This window comes from Entelurus aequoreus, linkage group LG02 (assembly GCF_033978785.1).
Source record: "Entelurus aequoreus isolate RoL-2023_Sb linkage group LG02, RoL_Eaeq_v1.1, whole genome shotgun sequence".
Taxonomy (NCBI): Eukaryota; Metazoa; Chordata; class Actinopteri; order Syngnathiformes; family Syngnathidae; genus Entelurus; species Entelurus aequoreus.
Genome location: NC_084732.1, coordinates 697,501 through 709,638, shown reverse-complemented (window position 1 = coordinate 709,638; position 12,138 = coordinate 697,501). Strand labels below are relative to the sequence as shown.

General features: G+C 37.9%; 1 protein-coding gene across 4 annotated transcripts in view; it reads left to right on the top strand.

Moving 5' to 3' along the window:
• Window positions 1-12,138, top strand: part of LOC133665454 (A-kinase anchor protein 13-like) — a 364,315-nt gene that overhangs the window by 202,481 nt on the left and 149,696 nt on the right. For all 4 annotated transcript variants that reach the window (XM_062070780.1, XM_062070772.1, XM_062070757.1 and 1 more), the window contains exon 10: window positions 7,796-7,850. In XM_062070780.1, coding sequence (XP_061926764.1) covers window positions 7,796-7,850 — 55 coding nt within the window. The remainder of the gene's footprint in view (window positions 1-7,795; window positions 7,851-12,138) is intronic.

Genomic DNA, 12,138 nt, shown 5'->3' with positions numbered 1-12,138 from the left:
AAAAGAACAAAGACAATTTGGCTTGTCAAGACTTTCCAAAACAAGAAAAAAACACAAAAATTAGGGGTATTTTATTTGAACTGAGCAAAATTATCTGCCAATAGAACAAAGAAAATTTGGCTTATCAAGACTTTCCAAAACAAGAAAAAAAACACAAAAATTAGGGGTATTTTATTTGAACTAAGCAAAATTATCTGCCAATAGAACAAGAAAATTTGGCTTGTCAAACTTCCCAAAACAAGAAAAAACCCACAAAAATTAGGGGTATTTTATTTCAACTAAACAAAATTATCTGCCAAAAGAAAAAAGAAAATTTGGCTTGTCAAGACTTTCCAAAACAAGAAAAAAATCACAAAAATTATGAGTATTTTATTTGCACTAAGCAAAATTATCTGCCAAAAGAACAAAGAAAATTTGGCTTGTCAAGACTTTCCAAAACAAGAAAAAACCCACAAAAATTATGAGCATTTTATTTGAACTAAGCAAAATTATCTGCCAATAGAACAAGAAAATTCGGCTTGTCAAGACTTTTTCAAAACAAGGGAAAAAACCACAAAAATTAGGGGTATTTTATTTGAACTAAACATAATTATCTGCCAATAGAACAAAGAAAATTCGGCTTGTCAAGACTTTCCAAAACAAGAAAAAAACCACAAAAATTAGGGGTATTTTATTTGAACTAAGCAAAATTATCTGCCAATAGAACAAAGAAAATTGGGCTTGTCAAGACTTTCCAAAACAAGAAAAAAAACACAAAAATTAGGGGTATTTTATTTGAACTAAGCAAAATTATCTGCCAATAGAACAAAGAAAATTGGGCTTGTCAAGACTTTACAAAACAAGAAGAAAAAAAAAAATTAGGGGTATATTATTTGAACTAAGCAAAATTATCTGCCAATAGAACAAAGAAAATTTGGCTTGTCAAGACTTTCCAAAACAAGAAAAAAAACACAAAAATTAGGAGTATTTTATTTGAACTGAGCAAAATTATCTGCCAATAGAACAAAGAAAATTCGGCTTGTCAAGACTTTACAAAACAAGAAAAAAAAACACAAAAATTAGGGGTATTTTATTTGAATTAAGCAAAATTATCTGCCAATAGAACAAAGAAAATTTGGCTTGTCAAGACTTTCCAAAACAAGTAAAGTTAGCTAACCTCAATTAACCCAAAAATACCTTAAAATAAGTAAATACATATATATATATATATACATACATATATATATATATATATATATATATATATATATATATATATATATATACATATATATATATACATATATATATATATATATATATATATATATATATATATATATATATATATATACATATATATATATATATATATATGTATATGTATATATATATATATATATGTATATATATATATATATATATATATATATATATATATATATATATATATATATATATATGTATATGTATATATATATATATATATATATATATATATATATGTATATGTATATATATATATGTATTAGGGGTGCAACAACTAATCGATTAAAATCGATTATAAAAATCGATTATAAAAATAGTTGCCGATTTAGTCATCGATTCGTTGGATCTATGCTATGCGCATGCGCAGAGGCAATTTTTTATTTATTTAAAATTTTTATTTTTTATTTTTTTATTTTTTTTAAAAATAAACCTTTATTTATAAACTGCAACATGTACAAACAGCTGAGAAACAATAATCCAAATAAGTATGGTGCCAGTATGCTGTTTTTTTTTCAATAAAATACTGGAAAGGATAGAAATGTAGTTTGTCTCTTTTATCCGATTATTAGTCGATTAATCGAAGTAATAATCAACAGATTAATCGATTATCAAATTAATCGTTAGTTGCAGCCCTAATATATATATATATATATATATATATATATATATATATATATATATATATATATATATATATATATATATGCACCCATAACCGATGGTATTACAACAGAGGTGTCAAACGTAAGGCCCGAGAGCCAGATCAGGCCCGCAAACGAGTTTTACCCGGCCTGCGGGATGAGTTTGCTGAGTATAAAAAATAACCTGAAATTTTTAAATGAAAGAAACAGCTGTTCCAAATGTGTCCACTGGATGCCGCAATAGCAATTATTTGTATTTTTGTAGATGATGCTACATATATACAAAATAAAAACCGTAGGAAAATGATCAAACTACATAAATAACTTACTGTAATTTGATTTTGATTACATTTTTTCATCTTGATGGATTGGAAATCAACACCAATGAGTTGACCGATGAGCATTATCACGTAATTTATTCGGGAAATATAAATAACGACAAATAAAGATAGAGTACTAGTAAGTGTAAAAAACAACAACAACATTATGATTGTACAATTTCAGAATGTGTTTGTTCTATTTTTTAAATAAAGAAAATAATCTGAAGTTTTCTTTATTTTTAAGTTATCATGCCGTGATTGTACCCATTTGGGAGTAGATTTTTCTCCATGTGACCCCCCCATTTAAAAGGAGTTTGACACCCCTGTATTACAGTCATTGTATGACTGGGCTCTGTAGATAGATAGATAGATAGATAGTACTTTATCGAAAATTAAAAATTGCTAAATTGTGCTGTGACCCGGCCCAATTATTCCAATCCAAAAGGAGGGGACTTGAGCTTGGGTTTAAATGCCCACATTAGCAAAACATGAAGTGGTCCAGAGTTTGATGCGGTTGGCCTAGTGTGAATGCCCCCATAGTCCATTGTACATGACCCACAAACCTACTTTGTCATGGAAATGACACGTACTTGTTGCAGACATTTTTGTTTTGTTGTATGGTGCACACTTTCACATTGTTCTTGTAGGCTGTTGCTTTGATTATTTTGACATACTAATGCTTTAATTATTGCCACTGACATTCCAGTGTGGGCAGTAGGATGGTAAGGCGGGGAAATATTGTCAAATCCTGACGCAAAAACACTTCTCGACATCTTTTCCAAGTTAAAAAATGCGAAAATCTTAAGCTGTCGTCTTGAAACCTTTACACGAGGATGCAGTGTCTCCTAGTGCAGTGTTTTTCAACCTTTTTGGAGCCAAGGCGCATTTCTTGCGTTGAAAAAATGCGGAGGCACACCACCAGCAGAAATCATTAAAAAAACGAAACTTAGTCGACAGTAAAAAGTCGGTGTCGCAATTGTTGGATATGACTTTAAAGCATACTTGCCAACCTTGAGACCTCCAATATCGGGAGGTGGGGGGTGGGTGGGGGGGGGGTGGCGTAGTGGTCGGGGGGCCGTGTTTGGGGCATGGCCAAAGGCGTGGTTAAGAGGAGAGTATATTTACAGCTAGAATTCACCAAATGAAGTATTTCATATATATATATTAGGGATGTCCGATAATGGCTTTTTGCCGATATCCGATATTGTCCAACTCTTTAATTACCGATACCAAATATCAACCGATACCGATATCAACCGATATATGCAGTTGTGGAATTAACACATTATTATGCCTAATTTGGACAACCAGGTATGGTGAAGATAAGGTACTTTTAAAAAAAATTAGTAACATAAGATAAATAAATTAAAAACATTTTCTTGAATTAAAAAGAAAGTACAACAATATAAAAACAGTTACATAGAAACTAGTAATGAATGAAAATTAGTAAAATTAACTGTTAAAGGTTAGTACTATTAGTGGACCAGCAGCACGCACAATCATGTGTGCTTACGGACTGTATCCCTTGCAGACTGTATTGATATATATTGATATATAATGTAAGAACCAGAATATTGATAACAGAAAGAAACAACCCTTTTGTGTGAATGAGTGTAAATGGGGGAGGGAGGTTTTTTGGGTTGGTGCACTAATTGTAAGTGTATCTTGTGTTTTTTATGTTGATTTAATAAAAAACAAACAAAAAAAAAACGATACCAATAATAAAAAAACCGATACCGATCATTTCCGATATTACATTTTAACGCATATATCGGCCGATAATATCGGCAGGCCGATATTATCGGACATCTCTAATATATATATATATATATATATATATATATATATATATATATATATATATATATATATATATATATATATATATATATATATATATATATATATATATATATACATATGTATATATGTATGAAATACTTGACTTTCAGTGAATTCTAGCTATATATATATATATTAAAAAAAAAATTAAAAAAAATTATTATACATATAAATAAAAGACATACTTGAATTTCAGTGTTCTGCAGGCTATCCAGTAGATGGCAGTATTGTCCTGTTTAAGAGTGTCACAACATTGCTGTTTACGGCAGACGAACTGCTTTACGGTAGACTAAACGTGACTGCTGTTGTTGTGTGTTGTTACCGCGCTGGGAGGACGTTAATGTAACTGCCTAAAAATAAACCCACATAAGAAACCAAGAACCTTGTTGTGCACTCTCCTCTCTAAAAGCCGTAGATGTTATGACGTCATCGGGCAGGCAAGCTATTTATATTGTGGGAAAGCGGACGTGAGAACGGCTGTCCCCACTCAGGTCCGCATTGAGCTGGAGGGGGCGTGGCCTCCAGCTCCGGCTGAATACCGGGAGTTTGTCGGGAGAAAATCTCTGCCGGGAGGTTGTCGGGAGAGGCGCTGAATACCGGGATTCTCCCGCTAAAAACGGGAGGGTTGGCAAGTATGCTTTAAAGCATAACCAAGCATGCATCACTATAGCTCTTGTCTCAAAGTAGGTGTACTGTCACCACCTGTCACATCACGCCGTGACTTATTTGGACTTTTTTGCTGTTTTCCTGTGTGTAGTGTTTTAGTTCTTGTCTTGCGCTCCTATTTTGGTGGATTTTTCTCTTTTTTTGGTGTTTTCCTGTAGCAGTTTCATGTCTTCCTTTGAGCGATATTTCCCGCATCTACTTTGTTTTAGCTATCAAGAATATTTCAGTTGTTTTTATCCTTCTTTGTGGGGACATTGTTGATTGTCATGTCATGTTCGGATGTACATTGTGGACGCCGTCTTTGCTCCACAGTAAGTCTTTGCTGTCGTCCAGCATTCTGTTTTAGTTTATTTTGTAGCCAGTTCAGTTTTAGTTTCGTTCTGCATAGCCTTCCCTAAGCTTCAATGCCTTTTCTTAGGGGCACTCACCTTTTGTTTATTTTTGGTTTAAGCATTAAACACCTTTTTACCTGCACACTGCCTCCCGCTGTTTCCGACATCTACAAAGCAATTAGCTACCGGCTGCCACCTACTGATATGGAAGAGTATTACATGGTTACTCTGCCGATCTCGAGACAGCACCGACACTCAACAACAACACATCATTTGCAGACTATAATTACTGGTTTGCAAAAAATATTTTTAACCCAAATAGGTGAAATTAGATCATCTCCCACGGCACACCAGACTGTGTCTCACGGCACACTAGTGTGCTGCGGCACAGTGGTTGAAAAACACTGTCCTGCTGTACCAAGTCAACTTGAACCAGGTTTCATTTCCAAGTCAGGGGTGTCCAAACTTCTTCCACTCAGGGCCGCACACTGAAACATCAAAAGTATGCGGGGGCCATTTTGATATATTTCATTTTCAAAACCATTACAACATGCAGATTTTTTTTAACCTTTAGGACTCCCCTCAAGTTTAGTCCCAGGGACCCAGAAGTCATAAAAATGTAGAAAAAAAAGTCAGATTTTTACATCTGAAAATCAACTTCAGATCTACCTGTTCATATAAGATTTTAGGATAGGATCATTGCACAAGTACAACGGAACTTTGTTTCCAGCACAAACCCGTTCAAGATTAGACAAACAAACAGTGTACAGGGTTACAGAACACAAACGCTGATGGGTCGCCACAAGGCGCCCCGTAAAAGATGGGAAAAAGGTCAGCTTTGGGGAAGGATGAGTAAAAAAATACAATCTAGACAGTCTGGAGTGGGAAAAAACCTCCATAGCAAAGCACATATACATATTACCACGTACATCTCAAGATATCTAGCAACAGAGGGGAGGGAGTGGGGGGGCCATGGCGGCGGGCCGCAGCTCTCAGGCGCTGCCCATCCTTCCATCTCCCCTATGGGATTTACGTCATTTTCATTGTTTTATGTTTTATGCTGTTTTTGTTGAAAGAAACCCTGTTTTTATGGCGAAAACACAAACTATGCAACATTTCCCCCCCCAAAATGAGCCTTAAATAGGTCAGTTTTATTGTTTGAGCAATGACAAAAAAAAATCACACTCAATTTCCAAGGCAAGGGTCTGCAATTTCTCTTTAGCGCCGCCCTAGTGGCTCCCTGGAGCTTTTTCAAAAATGTATCAAAATAGAAAAAGATGAGGGGAACAAATATATTTTTTTGTTTTAATATGGTTTGAATGTGAGTGTGAATGTTGTCTGTCTATCCGTGTTGGCCCTGTGATGAGGTGGCGACTTGTCCGGGGTGTACGCCGCCTTCCGCCCGAATGCAGCTGAGATAGGCTCCAGCACCCCCCGCGACCCCGAAAGGGATGGTTGGAATATGGTTTCTGTAGGAGGGCAACATGACACACACCACTATAATTGTTAGAAACCCCACTGTTAATATTAAACATGATGAGGGTATTTGGCGAGCGCCGTTTTGTCCTACTCACTTTGGCAGGTCCTTGAACTCACCGTAGTTTGTTTACACGTATGACTTTCTTCAACGATGCCACAGAAAGACATGTTTTATGCCACTCCTTCTTTGTCTCATTTTGTCCACCAAACGTTTTATGCTGTGCGTGAATGCACAAAGGTGAGCTTTGTTGATGTTATTGACTTGCTGGAGTGCTTATCAAGCATATTTGGTCAGTGCATGACTGCAAGCTAATCAATGCTAAACATGCTATTTAGGCTAGTTGTATGTACTATTGCATCATTATGCCTCACTAGGTGTATTTAAGCTAATTTAAATTCCTCTGTCCTCTGTGTATTTAATTTATATTTGCTTACTATCTGTATGTAATATAGCTCAACAACTGCTCAGTGGCCTAGTGGTTAGAGATCGGTAGGTCGTGAGTTCAAAACCCGGCCGAGTCATACCCAAGACTATAAATACTGTACCTCCCTGCTTGGCACACAGCATTGGATTTGGGGGTTAAATCACCCAAAATGATTCCCGGGCGCGGCCACTGCTGCTGCTCACTGCTCCCCTCACCTCCCAGGGGGTGATCAGGGGTGATGGGTCAAATGCAGAGGATAATCTCACCACACCTAGTGTGTGTGTGTGTGACAATCATTGGTACTTTAACTTAACATCACACTATCACACAAAGAGTTCTATTGTGTTTTACACACTTTTGCGTGGAAAACGTGGTACGCAACTTTTTCGGCCCAGTTTTGTGCGTGCGGGTGCGTTTTCAGCCAAATCTCGACACCGCAAAGGGGGCTCCAGTTCAGGGGGTGGGGGATTTTTTTTAAGAGAAGCGCTTATGACGACGACTGTTGCTAAAACCAGCTCTGTTACACACACACACGTACACACACACACACACACACAGCTGTTCTATGCACGTCTTCACCACGCAGGAAGCAGAAGCGTGTGTGTGTGTGTATGCAGAGCGCCTCAGCTCGCAGTCTGACACTGAATGTGAGTGCGAGAACCCGTCCAAAGCGTCGGCCCAATGGGGACGCGATGGAATTACTAACTAGTCTCAAGGCCGGCGTCAACCAGAGAGTCCGGCCGTGCGTAGCGAGCGCCACTTCCTAACCGCCGCTACTTTTTGTCTTAGCCGGGGGTCACATGTTGCTGAGGCTGATTCAGTGTCTTCCTGTTTCTCCGCAGATCCATCGAGACACAGAGGCGTCCTTCCACCAGCCCCTCAACGCTCAGAACTCAGGTAAGAGTCGCCATGAAGCTCATCCGGTGGCACCTTTCCATCCGTACTCTTATCTGTACCATGTTCTCTGAGTTGGTGGACCTTGGCTCATTGTCTGTTTGGCCCTGGGATGTTCCACTTGTACAAAGCATGCAGCTGAAAGTGTCTGGCTTGTACGCCTCAGGCTGCTTTGTCTCGCCACTTCCTCCGTTCAATCGTTGTTTTTTTCAAACACCGTCACAGAGTTTCCGCAGGTCAATAAAAAAACATGACTTTGAATGGAATCTGCGAGAATGAAGGCCGTAAATGACATTAAAAAGCATTAAAGCAGCACTAAGTAACTTTTCAACCTTCATAATAGAGATGTCCGTTAATATCAGACTGCCGATAGTATCGGCCGATAAATGCTTGAAAATGTAATATCGGAAATTATCGGTATCGGTTTCAAAAAGTAAAATGTATGACTTTTTAAAACGCCGCTGTGTACACGGACGTAGGGAGAAGTACAGAGCGCCAATAAACCTTAAAGGCACTGCCTTTAATCACATAATATATACGGCTTTTCACACACACACAAGTGAATGCAAGGCATACTTGGTCAACAGCCATACAGGTCACACTGAGGGTGACCGTATAAAACAACTTTAACACTGTTACAAATATGCGCCACACTGTGAACCCACACCAAACAAGAATGACAAACACATTTCGGGAGAACATCCGCACCGTAACACAACATAAACACAACAGAACAAATACCCAGAACCCCTTGCAGCACTAACTCTTCCGAGACGCGACAATATACACCCCCCCGCTACCCCCTACCCAAACCCCGCCCCCCCAACCCTGCCCACCCTGGCGACCGGTGCAATGGACGTCGAGTGGATCTCGCATAATAGTGTGAGAGTCCAGTCCTTAGTGGATCTAACATAATAGTGTGAGAGTCCAGTCCATAGTGGATCTAACATAATAGTGTGAGAGTCCAGTCCATAGTGGATCTAACATAATAGTGTGAGAGTCCAGTCCTTAGTGGATCTAACATAATAGTGTGAGAGTCTAGTCCATAGTGGATCTAACGTAATAGTGTGAGAGTCCAGTCCATAGTGGATCTAACATAATAGTGTGAGAGTCCAGTCCATAGTGGATCTAACATAATAGTGAGAGTCCAGTCTATAGTGGATCTAACATAATAGTGGGAGTCCAGTCCATAGTGGATCTAACATAATAGTGGGAGTCCAGTCCATAGTGGATCTAACATAATAGTGGGAGTCCAGTCCATAGTGGATCTAACATAATAGTGGGAGTCCAGTCCATAGTGGATCTAACATAATAGTGTGAGAGTCCAGTCCATAGTGGATCTAACATAATAGTGAGAGTCCAGTCCATAGTGGATCTAACATAATAGTGTGAGAGTCCAGTCCATAGTGGATCTAACATAATAGTGGGAGTCCAGTCCATAGTGGATCTAACATAATAGTGGGAGTCCAGTCCATAGTGGATCTAACATAATAGTGTGAGAGTCCAGTCCATAGTGGATCTAACATAATAGTGTGAGAGTCCAGTCCTTAGTGGATCTAACATAATAGTGTGAGAGTCTAGTCCATAGTGGATCTAACGTAATAGTGTGAGAGTCCAGTCCATAGTGGATCTAACATAATAGTGTGAGAGTCCAGTCCATAGTGGATCTAACATAATAGTGAGAGTCCAGTCTATAGTGGATCTAACATAATAGTGGGAGTCCAGTCCATAGTGGATCTAACATAATAGTGGGAGTCCAGTCCATAGTGGATCTAACATAATAGTGGGAGTCCAGTCCATAGTGGATCTAACATAATAGTGGGAGTCCAGTCCATAGTGGATCTAACATAATAGTGTGAGAGTCCAGTCCATAGTGGATCTAACATAATAGTGAGAGTCCAGTCTATAGTGGATCTAACATAATAGTGGGAGTCCAGTCCATAGTGGATCTAACATAATAGTGGGAGTCCAGTCCATAGTGGATCTAACATAATAGTGGGAGTCCAGTCCATAGTGGATCTAACATAATAGTGGGAGTCCAGTCCATAGTGGATCTAACATAATAGTGTGAGAGTCCAGTCCATAGTGGATCTAACATAATAGTGTGAGAGTCCAGTCCTTAGTGGATCTAACATAATAGTGTGAGAGTCTAGTCCATAGTGGATCTAACATAATAGTGTGAGAGTCCAGTCCATAGTGGATCTAACAAATAGTGTGAGAGTCCAGTCCATAGTGGATCTAACATAATAGTGAGAGTCCAGTCTATAGTGGATCTAACATAATAGTGAGAGTCCAGTCTATAGTGGATCTAACATAATAGTGGGAGTCCAGTCCATAGTGGATCTAACATAATAGTGGGAGTCCAGTCCATAGTGGATCTAACATAATAGTGGGAGTCCAGTCCATAGTGGATCTAACATAATAGTGGGAGTCCAGTCCATAGTGGATCTAACATAATAGTGTGAGAGTCCAGTCCATAGTGGATCCAACATAATAGTGGGAGTCCAGTCCATAGTGGATCTAACATAATAGTGTGAGAGTCCAGTCCATAGTGGATCTAACATAATAGTGGGAGTCCAGTCCATAGTGGATCTAACATAATAGTGTGAGAGTCCAGTCCATAGTGGATCTAACATAATAGTGTGAGAGTCCAGTCCATAGTGGATCTAACATAATATTGTGAATGTCCAGTCCATAGTGGATCTAACATAATAGTGAGAGTCCCGTCCATAGTGGATCTAACATAATAGTGAGAGTCCAGTCCATAGTGGATCTAACATAATAGTGTGAGAGTCCAGTCCATAGTGGATCTAACATAATAGTGTGAGAGTCCAGTCCATAGTGGATCTAACATAATAGTGTGAGAGTCCAGTCCATAGTGGATCTAACATAATAGTGAGAGTCCCGTCCATAGTGGATCTAACATAATAGTGAGAGTCCAGTCCATAGTGGATCTAACATAATAGTGAGAGTCCAGTCCATAGTGGATCTAACATAATAGTGTGAGAGTCCAGTCCATAGTGGATCTAACATAATAGTGAGAGTCCCGTCCATAGTGGATCTAACATAATAGTGAGAGTCCAGTCCATAGTGGATCTAACATAATAGTGAGAGTCCAGTCCATAGTGGATCTAACATAATAGTGAGAGTCCCGTCCATAGTGGATCTAACATAATAGTGAGAGTCCAGTCCATAGTGGATCTAACATAATAGTGAGAGTCCAGTCCATAGTGGATCTAACATAATAGTGAGAGTCCAGTCCATAGTGGGGCCAGCAGGAGAAGTTATCTTTATTTTTAAGTAATTATGCCATGATTTCACCAGTAGATTCTCCATAATGTGGCCCCTGAGCTAAAAACGAGTTTGACACCCGTGGTCTACGCCGTTCTCTGACCACACAGGTCCGTCTCGAGGTGGTGTCATGAGGTTTTTGTCCTTCATGACGTCATAAAAAAGACATAAACAGGCTCTGAAATTCTATAAGAAAGTCACTTTTGCATAATCGGAGGACCTTTTGAAAGAGGCCATTCACATAAAAGTTTGAAATGTCAAAACTTTTTTAAAAACACAAAAGAAGTTCAGTCTCTTTGACAGCAATGAGTTCTATTTATCGTTGGAGCGCTTTGCCATTCAGTACAGTAGCAGTTTACATGCTAAACAGCAGCGTCTCAGGAGACTCTTGGTCCCAAACTGTAGTGCGGAGCGGTCAATGTTTCCATCACTCCAGAGTGTAGATCAGGGGTCACCAACCTTTTTGAAAGCAAGAGCTACTTCTTGGGTACTGATTAATGCGAAGGGCTGCCAGTTTGATACACACTTAAATAAATTGCCAGAAATAGCCAATTTGCTCAATTTACCTTTAACTCTATGTTATTATTAATAATGAATGACATTTACACTTAATTGAACGGTTTAAAAGAGGAGAAAACACGAAAAAAAATGACAATTAAATTTTGAAACATAGTTTATTTTCAATTTCGACTCTTTAAAATTCAAAATTCAACCGAAAAAAAGAAGAGAAAAACTAGCTAATTCGAATCTTTTTGAAAAAATAAAAAAAATAATTTATGGAACATCATTAGTCATTTTACCTGATTAAGATTAATTTTAGAATTTTGATGACATGTTTTAAATAGTTTAAAATCCAATCTACACTTTGTTAGAATATATAACAAATTGGACCAAGCTATATTTCTAACAAAGACAAATCATTATTTTTTGTAGATTTTCCGGAACAAATTTTTTAAAAAGAAATTCAAAAGACTTTGAAATAAGATTTAAATTTGATTCC